The sequence below is a fragment of the Oncorhynchus masou genome, chromosome 25 (genome assembly GCF_036934945.1).
Source record: "Oncorhynchus masou masou isolate Uvic2021 chromosome 25, UVic_Omas_1.1, whole genome shotgun sequence".
Classification (NCBI taxonomy): Eukaryota; Metazoa; Chordata; class Actinopteri; order Salmoniformes; family Salmonidae; genus Oncorhynchus; species Oncorhynchus masou.
The window spans coordinates 25,848,817-25,869,398 of NC_088236.1; the positions used below are offsets into that span (position 1 = coordinate 25,848,817).

The 20,582-nt window shown below is 44.9% G+C and overlaps 2 protein-coding genes across 3 annotated transcripts in view; one reads left to right on the top strand and one right to left on the bottom strand.

Moving 5' to 3' along the window:
- LOC135513973 (ras GTPase-activating-like protein IQGAP1) overlaps nucleotides 1-20,582 on the bottom strand; it is an 80,176-nt gene that overhangs the window by 20,353 nt on the left and 39,241 nt on the right. The window contains exons 6-25 of one of the 2 annotated variants that reach the window (XM_064937036.1): nucleotides 20,013-20,080; nucleotides 16,993-17,106; nucleotides 16,557-16,735; nucleotides 15,811-15,898; nucleotides 15,414-15,577; nucleotides 13,690-13,777; nucleotides 12,946-13,109; nucleotides 12,611-12,771; nucleotides 11,952-12,076; nucleotides 11,303-11,466; nucleotides 3,101-3,191; nucleotides 2,760-2,927; nucleotides 2,361-2,503; nucleotides 1,988-2,158; nucleotides 1,739-1,822; nucleotides 1,521-1,592; nucleotides 1,329-1,398; nucleotides 954-1,162; nucleotides 524-667; nucleotides 254-417 (exon numbers count right to left, since the gene is read on the bottom strand). In XM_064937036.1, the coding sequence (XP_064793108.1) occupies nucleotides 254-417; nucleotides 524-667; nucleotides 954-1,162; nucleotides 1,329-1,398; nucleotides 1,521-1,592; nucleotides 1,739-1,822; nucleotides 1,988-2,158; nucleotides 2,361-2,503; nucleotides 2,760-2,927; nucleotides 3,101-3,191; nucleotides 11,303-11,466; nucleotides 11,952-12,076; nucleotides 12,611-12,771; nucleotides 12,946-13,109; nucleotides 13,690-13,777; nucleotides 15,414-15,577; nucleotides 15,811-15,898; nucleotides 16,557-16,735; nucleotides 16,993-17,106; nucleotides 20,013-20,080 (2,631 nt within the window). Of the gene's footprint in view, nucleotides 1-253; nucleotides 418-523; nucleotides 668-953; nucleotides 1,163-1,328; nucleotides 1,399-1,520; nucleotides 1,593-1,738; nucleotides 1,823-1,987; nucleotides 2,159-2,360; nucleotides 2,507-2,759; nucleotides 2,928-3,100; nucleotides 3,192-11,302; nucleotides 11,467-11,951; nucleotides 12,077-12,610; nucleotides 12,772-12,945; nucleotides 13,110-13,689; nucleotides 13,778-15,413; nucleotides 15,578-15,810; nucleotides 15,899-16,556; nucleotides 16,736-16,992; nucleotides 17,107-20,012; nucleotides 20,081-20,582 lie in introns of both variants that reach the window. The other variant, XM_064937035.1, reaches the window with a different exon arrangement.
- Nucleotides 4,219-7,252, top strand: LOC135513975 (proteinase-activated receptor 3-like). Its single transcript, XM_064937039.1, has 2 exons — nucleotides 4,219-4,516; nucleotides 4,962-7,252. Exons 1-2 carry the CDS (start codon nucleotides 4,456-4,458, stop codon nucleotides 6,020-6,022), a joined length of 1,122 nt encoding a protein of 373 aa, XP_064793111.1. The 5' UTR covers nucleotides 4,219-4,455; the 3' UTR covers nucleotides 6,023-7,252.

The window sequence follows — 20,582 nt, forward strand, 5'->3', positions numbered from 1 at the left end:
TCATGCAACCATATTATTCCTTTATATTCAGGAAACATCAGACAACTTATATATAATAATGTATATGATTGGAGAGGATACTTGAGTTATGAAGTAGAAGGGAACGTGGATTACTGTCTGTTGCACTCAACAGTGATTCTGTACATCGTTGCCTTATCATGAGTGCAAAGAAATAATGGCACCCAGGCTTGACCATCTGTAGTAACTATATAAGGGAGGTGTACGATTTGGGACAGGTGAAAGTTCCACTCACTTGATCTCCTCCTCCAGAGCGGTCTTGAAGAGTTTGAGCAGCAGGTACTCCTCTCTCTGGTTGGAGGCATAGTTATACAGGGTGAAGATCACTGTGTCCATGAACTTAGTAGACTTGTTCTGGGGCATCTGGAAGATTAACTTGGCCAGGTACGAAGGGTTGGTCTGTGGAGTGGAGATGAGATCGAGGTAAAAGAGTGTGTGTGTGTGTGTGTGTGTGTGTGTGTGAATGTGTGCGCGTGTCTTAGTGTGTTCTGTGTTTCGAACTCACCTGCAGCAGGTAGAAGAGGTGCTGGTAAGCCTCTAGTTTCTTCCTCTTGTCTTTGCTCAGTGCCTTGATGCCCTGCCTGTCCCCTACAGCCAGCTCTTCTTTACTCTTCTTCACCGTCAGCTTCTTACTGTGGGAAACCACATCCTGGGAAGATAAGACAGTGGGCAGCATGAAAAAAGCCCTGCTCACCTATCCAGTTGTGTTGATCAGTGATAACTTTAAGACAGGGAAGAGGAATGCATTATTCAAGTATCTGAGCAGGCCTGACTATTGTAGACTAAGCGCTATCCCCAGAAACAGTTGTTATCAGCAGCTTAAGGGGAATGGCTCTGGGAACTGTAGCAGGACTGTTGTGAATAAGCATAGTTTCTCAGTTGTGTTGAAAAGCATTGTTTTGTCAGTCATGTTCCCTCTGTGTGTAAAACGTCACCTGTAGGGTGATCCTGTTCTTGACCAGCAGGCCAATCTTAATGTCCATCAGGTTGAGGTCTTTCTCCATCTGCTGATTGGAGCGAATCTTAGTGACCACTTCCTCCCTAAGCCGTGTCACTTCCTGTTCTTCCAGTAGGTCCAGGCTGCTCTGCTCCAGCAGGTGTACAAACTTACGCACCACCGACAGAGGAGGGTCCTGAGCCCGGGCTACAGGGCAGACACACAAAGAGAAAGACAGACAGACATAAAAACATTAAAAAGATAAACAAATTAACATTACAATTGTATCGGAGAGGTTCAGGTAGTTCCTTCTCTGTCTGAAACTGTGACTTCTTTAAAAATGTGTGACGTATTAAATGCTGTCTGAACTCACTGAGTGTTCTGTAGTCGTCTCTGGCTTTGTTAGCCTTGAGGAAAGCCTGGATCTTCACTATGTCTTTCTCCTGAACATACAAACAAGACAGAAGGTAATCAAGCTTCAGCAAATATCACTGATGAATAATATGATATAATATGAATACATTACATAACTCCTCATTTGTAATGTAGGTGCTTTGTTACTCACATGGTCTTTGAAATACTGCAGTCTTTGAGAGTATTTACTTTTGGCTCGCCACATTTTAACGAACGACTGAAGCTGGACCAGGAGGAATACAACAATGTCAGCAACGGATAACTGTTTTAATTTGAGATGAGTCTCCTGAAAATTGACACTTGCTTTCTCACCATTTCAAACTAATGTTATCTCTTTCCAATAAGGCTCACAGCCCCAAAACTCATTACCTTGACGACAGTCCCCACGTTGCTTTGTAGCACATTCATTCTGTCTTTGTACATCTTCCTCTGTTTATAGCCCTTCCAGGAGGCCTATATATAAACATGAGGAAATCAAAACCCAGAATCAGCTCTGTCCATGTGTGTTTACAGTATTTGTGAGTAAACTAAAAAAGCGGTACGTGAATATTAACTGTAGATATTACATTTGTGTTTGACTTCATAAACCGGTCGGTGTAGAACATGACAGTATAGTACCTGTAGTCGGACCACGTGTGGTTCTTGTTGTCGTAGGAAATCCAGTCTCTGGGCGTGAGCTCTCCTCACCAGGTAACCTCTAACCCGAGCCTGTAGCTGAGTTACTAGGGCCTCGTTGGCCAACCATAACTGCTCCCTGTTATACTCCGCTGTCACACTTCCAACCACACTCTGACCAGGGGACATACACATGAATACTCTTCCAGTGTTGTTATGCATTATACATGACTTATAACATGTTACGTGGTCGATGGTGAAGTGTAATGCAGTATGAGAATGTTAGTTGTATATTGTCCCAACATTTTAAGTAACATTTTCATCAATTATAATGTAGAAAGGTATTTCTCCAACATACAAGCAGGTGTGTATGTACCTGTATTTCCTCTCTGCGGAGCTGTGTGCTGTTGTGTGTGAAGTCCTCTGGCTCCTCCCAGGTCCCCTCTCTGTTCTCCAGGTTGTAGTAGTAGTCATAACCTCCCTTGATCTGGTGTTTCACCCACACACTGTCACTGCTGCCTGCTAGAGGAAACAACATGTCATACACTTCGAGAGGAATCCTGAATAGGGATGAATCCTAACCTGAGACCATCCTAATCTCCAGCATTTGACGTTACACGTTAAGACAAGTTGGGAGGATAATGTATTGAATTGTGTGAGAGAAAGTGTCTTGACGAGAGAACAAACATCCATAAATGCTTCTTTAGTCTATTACAGTGTAGGTGTACAAATGAGTAATAAACTGATTTATAAAGCAGATTGTATGCCAGGTTACCAGTAGTAACGTTGAGGTCCTGGCGCTGGCCCAGCTGTGTCTGGTAGGTGTCTGCACACTCAGACAGAACCCCTCTCAGCCCTGACAGGGGTGATTGGAGGGCCTGCAGGGTAATTTGGGAGTCTCCCGCCGCCACCTCCCTGTTGATGTCTGCCACTGCTCCAGCCACTGCCACAGATGAAACACACAAAGGAACAGTTATGACATTTTACATTTTGGTAATTTATCAGACACTCTTATCCAGTGGCTGGAGTTAAGACATTTGAATGGTGAAGAACTTCTAAGATATTATTTGTTGATGGTTTAGAGCATGTGGTTGTGAGTGGGCATGGTGTGCCTACATGTGAGAGCCTCCTCTTCATCTTGGTTGGCTGTGTGTATGCCTTCTTGGATCTGATTGAGCCACAGCACAGCAGACTCATCCCCTGAGCTCTGGAGTCACAGACACATACTGAGTCAATCTCTGCTTTTCAGAGTGGTAGACCACACAAACAAAAACAAACAATGCAATGCCAAATTCTAGCTTGAGATGTTCACATATAATTAGAACTTTGCTGTAATTTTAGTGCTCGAGTTAGGACCACAAATCTCAAGTTAGGATTGAGCCCAAACTGAATATTATTTTTCCAAACACTATCCAAGACAGCACATGTACAGTTGGCATTCCAAAGCAACAGCTAAATATATCATACCTGGGTTCAAATACAAAATCATTTAAAATAGTTTGAGAACTTCAGGCCAAATGGACAGGGTCTTTCTACTGGTTTATTAAGCCAGGCAAGCTCAAACAGGCACAGATAAATTATTTGTAAAGATTGTTCAAGAGGGGCAGGGTAGCAGGACAATTTGAAGCCCAGGTATGAAGCATATTAACAGCTACGAAAACAGCGCCAGCATGAACAAGAAGCTCTACCATTTCCTCTGTGTCCAGAGGTAAGACCTGATGGAAAATGTTAAAACACGGATTGTTATTTAGTGGCCAAAACATCTTCAGCTCGGTCCACAACATTGGTCATGGGGGCTCAAACACCACCTAAAATAGCAGAAAAACCTCACTAAATGTTTATTCTCCCTAACCACAAAAAAAGGCAGGAAGGAAGGAAGGAAGTCAAGGGAAAACATGCCCCTTTGGTTTCTGCCATGAAGTGGATCTGATTTTGACCTGAGAATTACCCACTGAATATCTGAATAGCTTTAGGACATGCAGTCAATATTGTTACTGTAACATTAGGCTAGTCATTTTTTATTAGTCAAGAAGATCTTCAGTCACAGAAACTTGCACAATAAACCCATAACATTGAAACAGCCAAAGGTCTTCCTGAGAATGGCATAATAGAACACTAAGGGGAAAAACCAAAGTGAGAAATGAACAAACTGTAAACTATTAGGGTGTTGCAACGAATGTCTCCTCCCACTTCAGCAAATAGCTGCTGACAAAGAGAACAGGAATTCAGTTTCAGGCCTGGACATGAAAAAAATACACTCACAAAATGCATACAGCCTGATGGTTCAGTGTTAACACTATCGGAGTGTGGGCAATACAGTAGCCTGTCTGACCATGTGAACCAGCAGTCTGGATGGCCAGTTGATCCCGCTAGTGGTTGATCCTGCTAGTGGACAACTAGACTATAGCAGGTCTACTGAAGAACCAGAGGACTGAGTTGGAATAATAACGTGGAGGAGATAGGAGAAAGACATGGCAAACCTATCTGGGATACTCTTCTGTCTGTTGGTAGGACTCTCTCTCCAGGACAATGGTCAGTCACTTTCTTTTTACACTTCTAATTAGGATTTTATAGAACCTCTAAGAACCTTAACCTTGGAATTTCATATTACATTTGGTACTTTTTATCTACTTGGTAAAGCTGTTTATTGTCAGTTCTTTAGGCTGGGTAGAACAGGTCCATTTACCCTCAAACTGGAAAACAAGACATGTTTTCTCTAAACAAATGTTATGCCAGAAAGTCTTCAGCTTGACAACATACACACGGAGATACACTCTTCCCCCAGTGTCACATTTGGTCACATGTATGATGAAGTCTAAATCATCATACATGTTTTAAACAGAATTTTCAGATAACTAACTTTAAAACGACATTCCCATTTTATACTGTGTTTCATGACTATGTATGCAAAGTATAAAACCTCTCATGTGAATTAAAATCTATGGAAATATTATTCCCCCTATTTTACCACAAACAGAGAAGAAACTCAAGACAAAAAGAACGGTCCCAGATGTGTTGAAACCAAAGACGTTCAAAGGCAGGGGATACCAGTCCAATTGTACAGCTGAGACGGGGCCCCCCAGCCTGGTTCCTCTGTCCCCTGGGCTGGATGTGAGGCTGGAGGACACTGCAGCAGCCTACACCACGGGGCTCCTCAGCACCAGGCTCATCCCCTCAGCCTATCTCCTGGCCATGGCAGTGGGCATCCCCTCTAACGCTTTCATCCTGGCCTTCCTGAGGCTCCGGGCCAGGTCCTACTCCATGGCTGTCCTCTACCTGAGCCTGGCACTCTCCGACCTGCTCCTCCTGCTCTCCCTGGCCCTCCGCATCCACTACCACCTCAACGGAAACAACTGGGTGTTCGGCGAGGTGGCCTGTCGCATCGTCACCGCCTGTTTCTACTGCAACGTCTACTGCTCTGCCCACACCATCGCGTGCATCAGCCTCAAGCGCTACCTTGCCGTGGTGAGGCCCTTCCTCTACAGTCGGCTGCCCAAGAAGGCCTGGACGCTGGGGGCAAGCCTGGGCATGTGGGGCCTGTTTGGAGCAGCTGTGGTACCAGAGCTCATGGTGAGGCAGAGCTTCTTGCTGCCCCGTATGGGCCTCATCACCTGCCATGACATACTGCCCCTGGAGGAGGATTCCCATGCCCTGCTGGTGCCCTACAGGCTGACACTGGTCTGCTTAGGGTTCCTCGTGCCATTTGTGACCTGTGCCTGGACCCATGTGGCGGTGGTGTGGCACCTGCGTCGCTCAGGCCTCGACTGGACACCCTTCATCAGAGTCAGTACACTGGTCTTCCTCATCTTCACTGTGTGTTTCGCTCCCAGTGGCGTCCTCCATATTGCCCACTATGTGAGGCTGTCCACTAGTGGAGAGGACGGGATGTATGTTTACACCAGCGCTGCAGTGTGTCTGTGCTGTTTCCACAGCTGTCTGGAACCATTCCTGTGTGTACTCATGTCCAGGACAACCGCCTCCAGACTACGCTTTGCTTCGCTCAGAAGGACACCTCAGAGACTTGCTGTTCCGGTGTAGAGACTCTGTGTGTGTGTGTGTGTGTGTGTGTGTGTGTGTGTGTGTGTGTGTGTGTGTGTGTGTGTGTGTGTGTGTGTGTGTGTGTGTGTGTGTGTGTGTGTGTGTGTGTGTGTGTGTGTGTGTGTGTGTGTGTGTGTGTGTGTGTGTGTGTGTGAGAAAGAAGGCCCGATTTAAAGCAATGCTATTCGAGTGATAAACTGTTTTAAAACTCTGCAGCAGCTGCAAAAAAATAATAATTTACAATTAAAAAACAAGGTGACCCTCAAAAGCCAGATGGAGTTGGGTAAATTAGACACGCATTCGGTCTTTAGAGTACTGTGGTATAAGGTTATGCTGCAGCAAACACAGGCCTACCTGTCACAAGAAAGAAGAAAATAGTGACCATAATGAGATGATAGGTCTACATGCATTGTGTACTGCACTCCATACTGAGATGGGTCTGTCTCCACCCTAAGAATTGATTCATCATGCAGAGGTTGTAGTGAAGCCAGATGTAGACATTGCATACAATTTAACAGTTCCATTTCAGACTATGCTATTCATATAAATATTTTATTATAATTTACCGGTTCTCGCAGTTATTTATCCTGGGAAAAGAGTGGTTTTGGGTGGGAAATCCCGGTAAATGGGTTCCGCCATTCTTATGACTGACTGCATTTCACACTACTTCTGGATTATAATTGGACTGTAAAGCTCGTATGAATGTCCTGCTTAATATAATGTTTGTGTTATCATCGCAAAAATGGCACTTTGGCTAGCTTTGGTACAGTCTATGTCAATCAGTGTTAATATTCTAGTTAATAACCTCTGCAGGATCGGTATCCCTATACTGGGATGGCTGTTGCTAACGTGCACTAACGTGACTAGAATGACATTGTAAGCAACAGCCAACTTTCCAAGACATACAGTGCCTTGCAAAAGTATTTATCCTCCTTGGCGTTTGTCCTATTTTGTTGCATTACAACCTGCAATTTAAATGAATTTTTATTTTTTTATTTGGATTTCATGTAATGGACATAAACAAAATACTCCAAATTGGGAAAGTGAAATGAAAAAAATAACCGGTTTCAAAAAAAAAAAAAAAAAAAAAAAAAAAAAAAAAAAAAAATGAAAATTGGTGTGTGCATATGTATTCACCCCCTTTGCCATGAATCCCCTAAATAAGATCTGGTGCAAAGAATTACCTTCAGAAGTTACGTAATTAGTTAAATAAAGTCCACCTGTGTGCTTTGCAAGTGTAAATTCTATCAGCATATCGATTGCGCAACCAGGGCTGGCAAAACCCTAGATCATTGCTATTCTAACTTCCGTGACGCATATAAGGCCCTCCTTTCGGAAAAGCTGACCACGACTCCATTTTGTTGTTTCCAGCCTATAGACAGAACCTAAAACAGGAGGCTCCCGCGCTCAGGTCTGTTCAACGCTGGTCCGACCAATCGGATTCCACGCTTCAAGATCGCTTCGATCACGTGGACTGGGAAATGTTCCGCATTGATGAATACATCTATTAAAACATTCCCAAACCAGAAACTGTGGATTGATTGCAGCATTCGCACAAAACTGAAAGTGTGAACCACTGCTTTTAATCAGGGCAAGGTGACCGGAAACATAACCGAATACAAACAGTGTAACTTTTCCATCCGCAAGGCAATCAAACAAGCTAAGCGTCAGTATAGAGACAAAGTAGAGTCGCAATTCAACGGCTCAGACGCGAGAGGTATATGGCAGGGTCTACAGTCAATCACGGACTATAAAAGGAAAACCAGCCCCGTCGCGGACCAGGATGTCTTGCTCCCAGACAGACTAAACAACTTCTTTGCTCGCATTGAGGACAATACAGTGACACTGACACGGCCCGCTACCAAAACCTGTGGGCTCTCCTTCACTGCAGCCGACGTGAGCAAAACATTTAAACGTGTCAACCCTCGCAAGGCTGCAGGCCCAGACGGCATCCCCAGCCGCGTCCTCAGAGCATGCGCAGACCAGCTGGCTGGTCTGTTTAGGGACATACTCAATCAATACTTATCCCAGTCTGCTGTCCCCACATGCTTCAAGAGGGCCACAATTGTTCTTGTTCCCAAGAAAGCTAAGGTAACTGAGCTAAATGACTACTGCCCTGTAGCACTCACTTCCATCATCATGAAGTGCTTTGAGAGACTAGTCAAGGACCATAGTACCTCCACCCTACCTGACACCCTAGACCCACTCCAATTTGCTTACCGCCCCAATAGGTCCAAAGACGGCGCACTTGCAAATCACACTGCACACTGCCCTAAACCATCTGGACAAGAGGAATACCTATGTGAGAATGTTGTTCATTGACTGGAGCTCAGCATTTAACACCATAGTACCCTCCAAATGTGTCATCAGGCTTGAGACCCTGGGTCTCAACCCCGCCCTGTGCAACTGGGTCCTGGACTTCCTGACGGGCCGCCCCCAGGTGGTGAGAGTAGGTAACAACATCTCCACCCCGCTGATCCACAACACTGGGGCCCCACAAGGGTGCGTTCTCAGCCCTGTCCTGTACTCCCTGTTCACCCACGACTGCCTGGCCATGCACGCCTTTAACTCAATCATCAAGTTTGCAGACGACACTACAGTGGTAGGCTTGATTAACAACAACGACAAGACGGCCTACAGGGAGGAGGTGAGGGCCCTCGGAGTGTGGTGTCAGGAAAATGACCTCACTCAACGTCAACAAAACATAGGAGATGATCATGGACTTCAGGAAACAGTAGAGGGAGCACCCCCCTATCCACATCGACGGGACAGTAGTGGAGAGGGTAGAAAGTTAAGTTCCTCGGCATACACATCACGGACAAACTGAAATGGTCCAACCACACAGACAGGGTGGTGAAGAAGGCGCAGCAGCGCCTCTTCAACCTCAGGAGGCTGAAGAAATTCGGCTTGTCACCAAAAACACTCAAACTTTTACAGATGCATAATCGAGAGCATCCTGTCGGGCTGTATCACCGCCTGGTACGGCAACTGCACCGCTCTCCAGAGGGTAGTGAGGTCTGCACAACGCATCACCGGGGGCAAACTACCTGCCCTCCAGTACACCTACACCACCCGATGTCACAGGAAGGCCAAAAAGATCATCAAGGACAACAACCACCTGAGCCACTGCCTGTTCACCCCACTATCATCCAGAAGGCGAGGTCATCCTCAGGTGCATCAAAGCAGGGACCGAGAGACTGAAAGACAGCTTCTATCTCAAGGCCATCAGACTGTTAAACAGCCAACACTAACATTGAGTGGCTGCTGCCAACATACTAACTCAACTCCAGCCACTTTAATAATGGAAAAATGGATGTAATAAATGTATCACTAGCCACTTTAAACAATGCCACTTCATATAATGTTTACATACATATGAGATGAGTAATGTAGGGTATATACTGTACTCTATACCATCCACTGCATCTTGCCTATGCCGTTCTATACCATCCCTCATTCATATATTTTTTTTAATGTACATATTCTTATTCATTCCTTTACAATTGTGTGTATAAGGTAGTTGTGAAATTGTTAGGTTAGATTACTTGTTGGATATTACTGCATTGTCAGAAATAGAAGCACAAGCATTTCGCTACACTCGCATAAACATCTGCTAACCATGTGTATGTGACAAATAAAATTTGATAAATAGCCTCTACAATCTATGTAAACATATTTTTTCTATCTTGGAAAGCTGTAAGTGTTATAATATGATACAGTACTTGTTGCTCTAAGTCCTATCATCAACTGATTTGAGCCAGTGTATGGCTGTGGATTAACGGCATGGAATGGAATGTTGGCATATTGGCATCTCATTTCAAAATGTGTGGAATCAAAACACTTAGGGTAACTGGCTGGCTGGCTAGCTAACAAACATACTGTGCAGATAATCTTAAAAATCATTGTTTTCCACAATATCTTATCACAGCACTGGCTGACGGCTTACCAACTCCCTTACCAAAATCGCTGACCATTTATGCCGTCATAGGTTTCATGTCCATTCTAGTATTGATGGTTTCATTTGTGTACTTTATCAGCAAGGATGTCCTGAAAGGCCAGCTGGCGGCAGTGATGACAAAAACTATTCTCCCAGAGGATGTTAAGAAACCAGACAGTGTTGGAGCCAAAAAGGACATGACTACTTCAAAGTCACCTTCATGTACTGTTATGTCTTGTTCACAATAACAACTTGTAAATAATACCCTTTCAGTACACATGAAGTGTATTCATGTAGGCCTATTCCCATACATTCATTTGTTAATTAATTCTCATTTTACTGAATATTTAAAATGGTCCATATTGATAGAAGGAGCAGGGTTTAGATAAAGGTGAGGGCTGGTTCATACCTGTGCTCCAGACAGACCTGTTACAGCATGCTCCCATTAATCAGTGATCATCTCATTCATGTCTCCGGCCCTCCCTCTTATTAAGTCTAGGTTACAGATCTAGAGCGCATCCCAAACGGCACCATATTCCCTATATAGTGTGCTACTTTTGACCAGACCAATGGGCGCTGATCAAAAGTAACGCACTATATAGCGAATAGGGCAACCTAGATCTGTAAGATCGGATTAACAGCTGTGATCTCGAGCCTCTGAGTAGCACTCAGGGAAGTATTGGAGTCATGGGCCAGCATCTCTGTGGAATGCTTTCAACACCTTATAGAATCCATGCCCGATGATTAGGCCTTATGCACATTCCATGATCGAACGTTTTAAACACACTTCCTATTGGTCTGGCAATTTCCGGTCAGTCTAGTTGTTATCAACGATATAACATTACTACCACTATGTCGCAGGTTTTTACTAGGTGTCTTCAGGACTCAAATTAATATTGTACGAATTGTTACATCAGCCTCCGAGACTCCAGCTAGAAAGAATGAAAAGGGGGTTCAATATGTATACAGGAAGCTACATAGACAACTATGAAGGTGAGTACCAAGTCACCTTCATAGTTGTCTATAAGGTGTTGAAAGCATTCCACAGAGATGCTGGCCCATGACTCCAATACTTCCCACAGTTGTGTCAAGTCAAGTTGGCTGGATGTCCTTTGGGTGGTGGACCATGCTTGATACACATGCGAAACTGTTGAGTGAAAAACCCAGCAGCATTGCAGTTCTTGACATACAAACTGGTAAGCCTGGCAACTACTACCATACCCCATTCATCAAAAGGTACTTAAATCTTTTGTCTTGCCCATTCACCCTCTGAGTGGCACACATACACAATCCATGTTTTGTACACTCAGTGTAGGATCTCATAATGGCTGGCAGTACAATACCTTGCAGATGATTAGCTTGGTGTTCTGCAGCACGTCGTGGTAGTGTTTGGCTGTGGCTGGGTTGACTCCCTGCAGTTTGGCCGTGGGCAGGAGCAGGGCAGAGAGGGTCTGGTTAGGGTCATCAGAGCTCAGTGCCTCATTGATCTCAGATATAGCAATAATACCTAGAGGGGGAATGAGACAGACAGCACATGTAGTGAGCTTGACAGTCAGGGTTAGAGTTGGACAGTCAGGGTTAGAGTTGGACAGTCAGGGTTAGAGTTGGACAGTCAGGGTTAGAGTTGGACAGTCAGGGTTAGAGTTGGACAGTCAGGGTTAGAGTTGGACAGTCAGGGTTAGAGTTGGACAGTCAGGGTTAGAGTTGGACAGTCAGGGTTAGAGTTGGACAGTCAGGGTTAGAGTTGGACAGTCAGGGTTAGAGTTGAACTGCACCAAGCAGCAGGTGAACGACCATAATGACACTGAACTCAGTACTACTTCATGTACATTTCAGATTTACAGTGTGTGGATTTATTTATTGGAGACTGCAGACTATTCTACCAGCCGTAGTGAAATGGTTGGACTTAGCACCCTATCCCTTATGGGCCCTGGTCTAAATAGGGAATAGGGTTGCATTTGGGATGCAGAATGTTAAGAGGATGTGACCTACGCTCGTGTTCCTCGTGGACCTGCAGATTGACTGTGTCGATGGTCTTCTGAACATCATTCCAGGTGAGGAACTCCAGGCCACGGGACAGACTGTCGGCTCTGAGGCTGATCAGAGTGTCTGCGTACCTAAGAGACAGAGGGAGAGGGGGATGGAGAGTGGTAGAGGGGAAAAGAGGAAGAGGAGAGAGTGGGAGGGGAAAGGAGGAGAGAGAGGGGGAGGCCAAGGGAGGTTACATATCAGGCAGACAGACAGTTCTAGGTGTTATCTGTGGTGAGCTGTGGAGAGAGTTTCCTCATGAGGGACATGGTTGTGGGGTTACCTGTGATATGACAGATAGTTGTGGTGTTAGCTACCTGTGCAGGTTGTGGTGTTAACTACCTGTGCAGGTTGTGATGGTGGTCCTGGTGTTGGCTACCTGTGCAGGTTGTGATGGTGTTGGTGGTGTTAGCTACCTGTGCAGGTTGTGATGGTGTTGGTGGTGTTAGCTACCTGTGCAGGTTGTGATGGTGTTGGTGGTGTTAGCTACCTGTGCAGGTTGTGATGGTGTTGGTGGTGTTAGCTACCTGTGCAGGTTGTGATGGTGTTGGTGGTGTTAGCTACCTGTGCAGGTTGTGATGGTGTTGGTGGTGTTAGCTACCCTTGCAGGTTGTGTTTGCTACCTGTGCAGGTTGTCGTGGTCCATGTTGCTGAAGCCCAGAGGAGAGTCAGAAAGCTGTTCAGTGACAGCCTGGGGTTCCTTGGTGTCCAGGACCTCGTTGAGCACCGCCACCGCAGACAGCATCTCCACTGCAACAGACAGCTCCTCATGCCCCAGGCCTGCCTGTTAGATTCAACCAGAGATTAGTGATCATATACTGGACATACAACCAGATACACACGCACAAACAGTGTGCCCACCGGCCAACCTAGCTCGGGTGTGAAAACCAGCAACCACATCTGTACAACATTATATTGTAGCTTAAAATAAGAAAAGAGTAATGCGTGTGTGTGTCACCTTTGGTCCCTGTATCTGCAGGCTGAACAGTTCGGTCTGGTAGAGGTTGGCAGCAGTCTGGTAGACTATGGGGAGCTGGGCCTCTGGGTTTATCAGCTCCTCTATAGTCTCTGCTGCTACTCCATGACGAATGGCAGAGTTGATCGCTGTAATGGCCTCCAGTTCTGCATGGCAAAAATATCATACAACATTTTCATATTAACTGTACTATAGGGGCAAAGACATACACACACATACATACTTATAGTACCAACACATTTTACATTTACATTTAAGTCATTTAGCAGACGCTCTTATCCAGAGCGACTTACAAATTGGTGAATTCACCTTCTGACATCAGTGGAACAGCCACTTTACAATAGTGCATCTAAATCATTTAAGGGGGGGGGGGGGGGGTGAGAAGGATTGCTTTATCCTATCCTAGGTATTCCTTGAAGAGGTGGGGTTTCAGGTGTCTCCGGAAGGTGGTGATTGACTCCGCTGTCCTGGCGTCGTGAGGGAGTTTGTTCCACCATTGGGGGGCCAGAGCAGCGAACAGTTTTGACTGGGCTGAGCGGGAACTGTACTTCCTCAGTGGTAGGGAGGCAAGCAGGCCAGAGGTGGATGAACGCAGTGCCCTTGTTTGGGTGTAGGGCCTGATCAGAGCCTGGAGGTACTGCGGTGCCGTTCCCCTCACAGCTCCGTAACTTTGAAACACTGGGGAATATTACAAAATGAGAGTGATGGAGGGTGAGGGGTGCTTACTTCGTTTCTCTGCCTCAGCAAAGTCGTTACAGGATATGACCACCCTCTGAATCTCCTCCCTCTCCAGCATCACTGCACCTCCAGCGTCCTGAGGTCCACAGAGAAAGTGTTTGGGTGACAAGTTCAATTCAATAGAAAATTCTGGGTTCTGTAACACTAATGCACCTTGCATCAATGAATTATGCTCTTAAAGGCAAACACACAGTGTGTAGGCATTCTCAATTATTTTTATGGGATACCTTATATCCCCTACTAGGGCTGTTATGGTGACAGTATTATCGCCACACCGGCGGTCTCGAGTCATGACGCAGTCAAATTCCACTAAAGTCACAACAACTAGGCTTCTCCAAGCTCTGATGCTGCTGCTGGTCATTAGTAGCCCATCAAACTTGCTAACTGCCTTGTACTCAGCACTCTATTGTCCCTCTAATCACTCTGACATCAATACAAATGTATTTGAAAATTGAATCAAACACTACATGAGAGCCCATGAGCTCATGTTGCGCAACATTTCAGAGTTTTGATGGACTCTATTAAAAAGAGAAGGATCCCATCAGCTTTCTATTTGCTAGGCCTACTTCATTCAGCTACGTTTCTCAACTTTCCTAATACTAAGCACATTGCTTTGCTTTACAACAGGAGTATAACAGTAGTATACCTGGCTGGCGTGAATAATGAACAACGGGAAAAGTGTCCTCCGTTTGCCATTTAAGTGCGTAGATGACAAGTATTTTTTTTCCCCTGCCCCTGTTCCGAGACAGGCGCATGATAATGGTCCATTCTAAATCAAAACTTATTTCACACATATACTAAATAATATATGTAAAGATTAAATCAAGACTAGTCTGACAATATTAATATATATCATTCACAAGTGATAGGCTATATCTTGTGAATGATGCCCAGCTTGTGTGCAGTAAGGCAAGAAACAGAGCATGTCTTTTTTTAAGTTTTTCAAAATGATAGTTGCCTAGCCCATGGGCATATATATTTTGATAAGGTTTGTATTACAACTTGAGGGGCCAAATAACTTGTTAAAATGAAGTACACTAATCTGCTTTACAACCGGTGTAGAGCCTAACTGGCAGACATAAAGCAGCACATTTGGGGAACATGATTTTCACCAGAAAAATGCACCTTTATAATAAAGCATTACATGTATAATCGCATTTACAGACACTTTTGAGAATGTTGTTTTCCCGCTAATTGATTGCATTTTAGAACATTTGGATGTCGGCAGGACAATCGAGGAATGTCAAGTGCTTGTCAAATTGTGAATGAGAGACTGCTGTAGGGTGTACGGCCTGCGCAAGAAACTAAGCAGAGCTCATGCCTTCGTGCAACTCTTTTCAAATCATTATTAGGCCACATCATGCAGTCTTAGAATGTATTAAAAATCAAAACATATAGCCCAACGTTTGAATCACAACTAAAGTTGCATAAATAACTATAAATTAAGCATAGAAGGATCCAGTTTCTTTGTTAACCTCAACACAGGATAGCTGCATGTACGCACTCCCTCAGAAATTGTTTGGAGAAAATATCCTTTTCTATTTCATTCAGCCACGTTCAATTATATTCTTAATACTACAAAATAATATAAAATAATGGAATGAAATTCTAAGCAAATCTTGTCTGCTAAATGAACTAGTGTAGCCGATAGCCATATGGTATAGCCAACCTACTAGACGTGCATCCACCATTTGACCACTGTTCTTACTGACCTGAGTCTGGACTTGGCAGTAGGTGGTGAAGTGCTCCAGATACCAGTGAGAGTTGGCCTCCTGGACTCCCAGCAGCCCCAAGGCCAGCACCTTGAGCCCAACTAGCAGCGCAGCCTCATTCTGGGCAGAGATGGCCTGGTTCACCTGCCGCACCGCCACCTGCGCTGGAGAGACAGACACGAGGGAGCAGGGGTTGGACGGAGACAGACTGGACACATCCCAAATAAATCAACCCTCAGCCACAAACCTGTAGAAAAGGGGTGTCCAACCTCTTGTTTTGACATGAGATCTCAAACCAGCTGTGGAAAAGGTAGAAGATCTACCAGACACATCCTGAAGGCCTATCCTAGATGTTCATAATACACATTTTTGAGGTCATAAGAGTTACGGTAGTTACTGTTAACAAGGTCGACGCAGCTCTGGATCTCTTGCTGGGTCAGTAGCTCCTCATAAACATCTCTCTCCTCTGTGACTATGGACAAGCGCTGAGCAGGGAGACAAGAGAAAAAGCATTGTGTTAGACGGACTACACATTCTTAAGGTTTTTACATTTTGTGCATATTGAAACCACAGGAGGCTGCTGAGGGGAGGACGGCTCCTAATAATGGCTGGAATGGAGTAAATGGAATGCTATCAAACACATGGAAAGCATGTCTGATGTGTTCGATACCGTTTCATGGATTCCAATCCAGTCATTACGACTATGATTGAAACTAAAACACACCGTCAGGCTAAAACTGTTGACAATCTGGCCATCATATTAACTTTAGATTTAAGATCATGACTTTGCTGAAATGTGTAATTTAACACAGCGGGTCATGTTACACAGAGTTAGTGAGGAGTATGAGAGGAAAGATACCAGCTGGTGTGGGAAGACTAGTGTTGTAGTGGGAGTTCAGCTGATGCTGCAGCCAATCGGAATGTCATGGCAAGGCTGCAGGGTGTTTCTGGTGGTATTCACTGCAGACAAGACTAATACTAGACTATTTCTGTTCAGAACAGGATCAAGATGCTGATCCAAGGTCAGTTTTGAAACTTCTACCAGGACTCAGGACCCATTGGTCTCTGGTCAAAAAACAGCCTTCTTCTGGGTGCCTCTTTGGTGGAAAGGGCAACATCAGGGAGGATTTGGGAGTTCCTCACCCTGCCTGAGGCCTGGAGCTCCTTGCTGGCCTTGGCCCGGCTAAGAGTGTCCTGGTAGTCCTGGGCCAGCTCTTCCCCAGTGTTCCTCAGCATAGCGTTGGGATTCTTCAATGTCCCTATGGTCACAGCCGCCTCACCCTTATCCACCGCCTCGTTGATGGCAAACACAGCAGCGTGCACTGAGGAGGGACACCAGCAAGAATGAGTACCACTCGGCAGTAAACATGTCTGTATGTCTGTCTATGAGAGGTCAGACCTTGGTTATAGCCCAACACTAACACACCTGATTCAACTAATCATCAAAGGTTGGATTAGTTGAATTGGGTGTTTTAGTGCTGGGCTGGAACCAAACCCTGGACACCCTATGGGTCTCTCCAGGAGCAGGATAGAAGACATGTGGTCTCCAGTGGATGGAACAGCGTACTGTCCTACTCACAGGTTGCCTCGTCCACCGAGAGCTCGTTGGCCAGGATGCCTCCTATCTTGCTGAAGGTTGGCATCTGAATGCCGTACTTCTCCAGCTCGCTCCGCATGTTACTGATCTCCTCCTCTGTGGGACAGACAGGAACACAATACAACCAGACTGGTACAGCAGGAAACCTTGACTCCCCTGGGCGAGGGGCCTGCTGATTCACTGGCAAAATGTAGAACATCAAGACGCTTACAAAGCAATACAGTGAAATTAAGCTGTTTTAGTAAGCTAGTATTTACAGTAAGGAATGTCGTCAATACGTGACTTCTGCTTTGCATGACTGGCATACAGTGCATTCGGAAAGTATTCAGACCCCTTGACCTTTTCCACATTGTTACGTTACAGGCTTATTGAAAAATGTATTAAATAGTTTTTTCCATCAATCTACACACAATACCCCATAATGATGAAGCAAAAACTTTTTGCACATCACAAATAAACTGAAATATCACATTTACATAAGTATTCAGACCCTTTACTCAGTACTTTGTTGAAGCACCTTTGGCAGCAATTATAGACTTGAGTCTTCTTGGGTATGACACTACAAGCTTGGCAGACCTGTATTTGGGGAGTTTCTCCTATTCTTCTCTGCAGATCCTCTCAGGCTCTGTCAGGTTGGATGAGGAGAGTCACTGCACAACTATTTTCAGGTCTCTCCAGAGATGTTAGATTGGGTTCAAGTCCGGGCTCTGACTGGGCCACTCAAGGACATTCAGAAACATGTCCTGAAGCCACTCCTGCGTTGTCTTGGCTGTGTGCTTATGGTCGTCCTGTTGGAAGGTGAACCTTCACCCCAGTCTGAGGTCCTGAGCACTCTAGTGCAGGTTTTCATCAAGGATCTCTCTGTACTTTGCTCCGTTAATCTTTCCCTCAATACTGTCTCGTCACCCAGTACCTGCTGCTGAAAAACATCCCCACAGCATGATGCTGCCACTACCATGCTACACTGTAGGGATGGGTGCCAGGTTTCCTCCAGAAGTGACGTTTGACATTCAGGCCAAAGACTTCAATCTTAGTTTCATCAGACCAGAGAATCTTGCTTCTCATGGTGTGAGAGTCCTTTAGGTGCTTTTTGGCAAGCTCCAAGCAGCTGTAATGTGCCTTTTACTGAGGAGTGGCTTCCGTCTGGCCACTCCACCTGATTGATGGAGTGCTGCAGAGATGGTTGTCCTTCAGGAAGGTTCTCCCATCCCCACAGATGAATTCTGGAGCTCTGTCAGAGTGACCACATGTTGATTACTTTAAAACCAACACGTAGTGTTCTTCTCTGTCTGGCACCAGCCAGGCTTTGATTGGGTGCTTGAACCCATAGGAACAGTTGCTGTAGGAACCTGCAAGTAAGCATTTTCTTGGACAGTGTACATACGATGGGATACACAAGGCTGTAACGTCACAAAAAAAAGGTAAAGGGGTCTGAATACTTCCCGAATGCACTGGATCTATTTCAGTCATATTAGCCTACAGTACTTTGATATTGTCCACCTTTTCATATGACATACACCGAGTATACTAAACCTTAGGAACATTGACAGACTGACTGGTGAAAACTATGATCCCTTATTGATGTCACCTGTTAAATCAACCTCTAAATGAAGGGGAGGAGACCGGAAATGAAAGATTTTTAAGTCTCAAGATATTTGAGACATGAATTGTGTATGTGTGCCATTCAGAGGGTGAACGAGCAAGACAAAAGATGTAATTTAATTTTACCTTTATTTAACTAGGCAAGTCAGTTAAGAACAAATTCTTATTTTCAATGACGGCCGAGGAACAGTGGGTTAACTGCCTGCTCAGGGTCAGAACGACAGATTTGTACCTTGTCAGCTCGGGGATTTGAACTTGCAACCTTTTGGTTACTAGTCCAACGCTCTAACCATTAGGCTACCCTGCCACTAGGCTACCCTGCCGCCGTAGGGTAAGTGCCTTTGAACAGGGTATGGTAGTTGGTGCCAGGCGCACCTGTTTGAGTGTGTCAAGAACTGCAACGCTGCTGGGTCAACAGTTTTCCGTGTGTATCAAGAATGGTTCACCACCCAAAGGAAATCCAGACAACTTGACAACTGTGGGTAGCATTGGAGCCAACATTGGCTAGCATCCCTGTGGAATGCATTCGACACCTTGTAGAGTCCATTCCCCGACAAATTGAGACTGTTCTGAGGGCAAAATGGGGTGCAACTCAATATTAGGAAGGTGTTCCTAATGTTTTGTACACAGAGTATATCTCCTCGTCGGTGAAATGGGCACTTTATTTTTTGGGGCGTTGGAGTACAAGTGAATAACTTCAGTCAGTGATAGCAATTGATAAAGGTTCAAGTGTTTTTTATGAGTAAGTGTTATATTGCAGTTGTTCATCCAGATAAGACATGTGGTGGGTACTTCCCACTTCACTCACAACCACAGTATATCATACTGATCTCCACAGTGCTTATCGAATTGAACATGCAGCTAGGTTCGAGCGATGACGTTCTGTTTCAATCAAAACCAAACAAGAGCACCAATTATCTGTGCAAGGCGAAAGCAAGGCTAAATGAGTCTTCATGTTTTCCTTTAGTTTTAAAGAGAGGTAGTAATTACTACAGCAGTTCCTCCTTCACTACAACACTGTGTGATGTTAGTGTTCATTCTGGAGCAGTCAGCTCAATGCAACAAGTTCATTATACTGTAGTACCTCTTTACACTAGTCACTGTCCAACGAAATGCTTACTTGCAGGTTCCCACAGCAACTGTTCCTACGGGTTCAAGCACCCAGCATTCAATCAAAACCAGGCTGGTGCCAGACAGAGGAAAACACTACGTGTTGATTTTAAAGTACAGGGTGAACTCAAGCTATGGCTCTCATGAGATCTCTAATTATGATGCTGGAATAGAAGAGCTGGTGGATTAAATGCTACTGTAGCCTTGTAAAACACTAGTGTAGCCTGGTAAAATGCTACAGTAAAATACCACTGTGGCCTGGTAAAATGCTGTGGGCTGGTCTTTCTTACCTGTGAAGGCCACTTTCCCCAGCAGGTCCTGGATCTGTGGTGCAATGCCCCGTTTGTACAGGTATAAGCTGGAATAAAACACAAGGTTGTGTTACATTTCCATTTCATTTTAGTCATTTAGTAGAGCTACTTCTAGTCAGGTTTTGCTTCAAGTATCCTGGAGAATAACTGCCTGGGGTCGAGGGATGGAATGGTATGAAGCGCTCTGGACTTTAATTTAGATTTAATGGTTAGAAAGAAAAAAAGGGTACTAAAGTTGTGGATAAGATGTGGCTAAGATGTTTATTCAATAACTCAGAGGCAGGGGAAACATCATTTACTAACATCGGCATCTATCCACACTTTTCCCTTGCTTGAATACTTTAGAAATGCATCCTTCCTTCCTCTTGCCCTTGGGTCAGCAAGGAATCCACCATATTGCTTTCACCTATGAAAGCATGTCAGTCTGATAAGTGACAACTTGAAGTGAGGAAGGAAGGATGCATCCCAAGGGGACCTTGAAACATCATCTTCTCCAGACTGAGCTAGAAGAGCGTCGACCCAATAAACTGCAATTCCCCCTTTTCCCCA

What these genes read in the sequence shown, in the direction of transcription:
- LOC135513975 (XM_064937039.1), top strand. Translation starts at nt 4,456, where the DNA reads ATGGCAAACCTATCTGGGATACTCTTCTGTCTGTTGGTAGGACTCTCT. An exon ending in ACTCTCTCTCCAGGACAATG is followed by an intron (nt 4,517 to 4,961) that starts GTCAGTCACTTT and finishes TACCACAAACAG; the next exon opens with AGAAGAAACTCAAGACAAAA.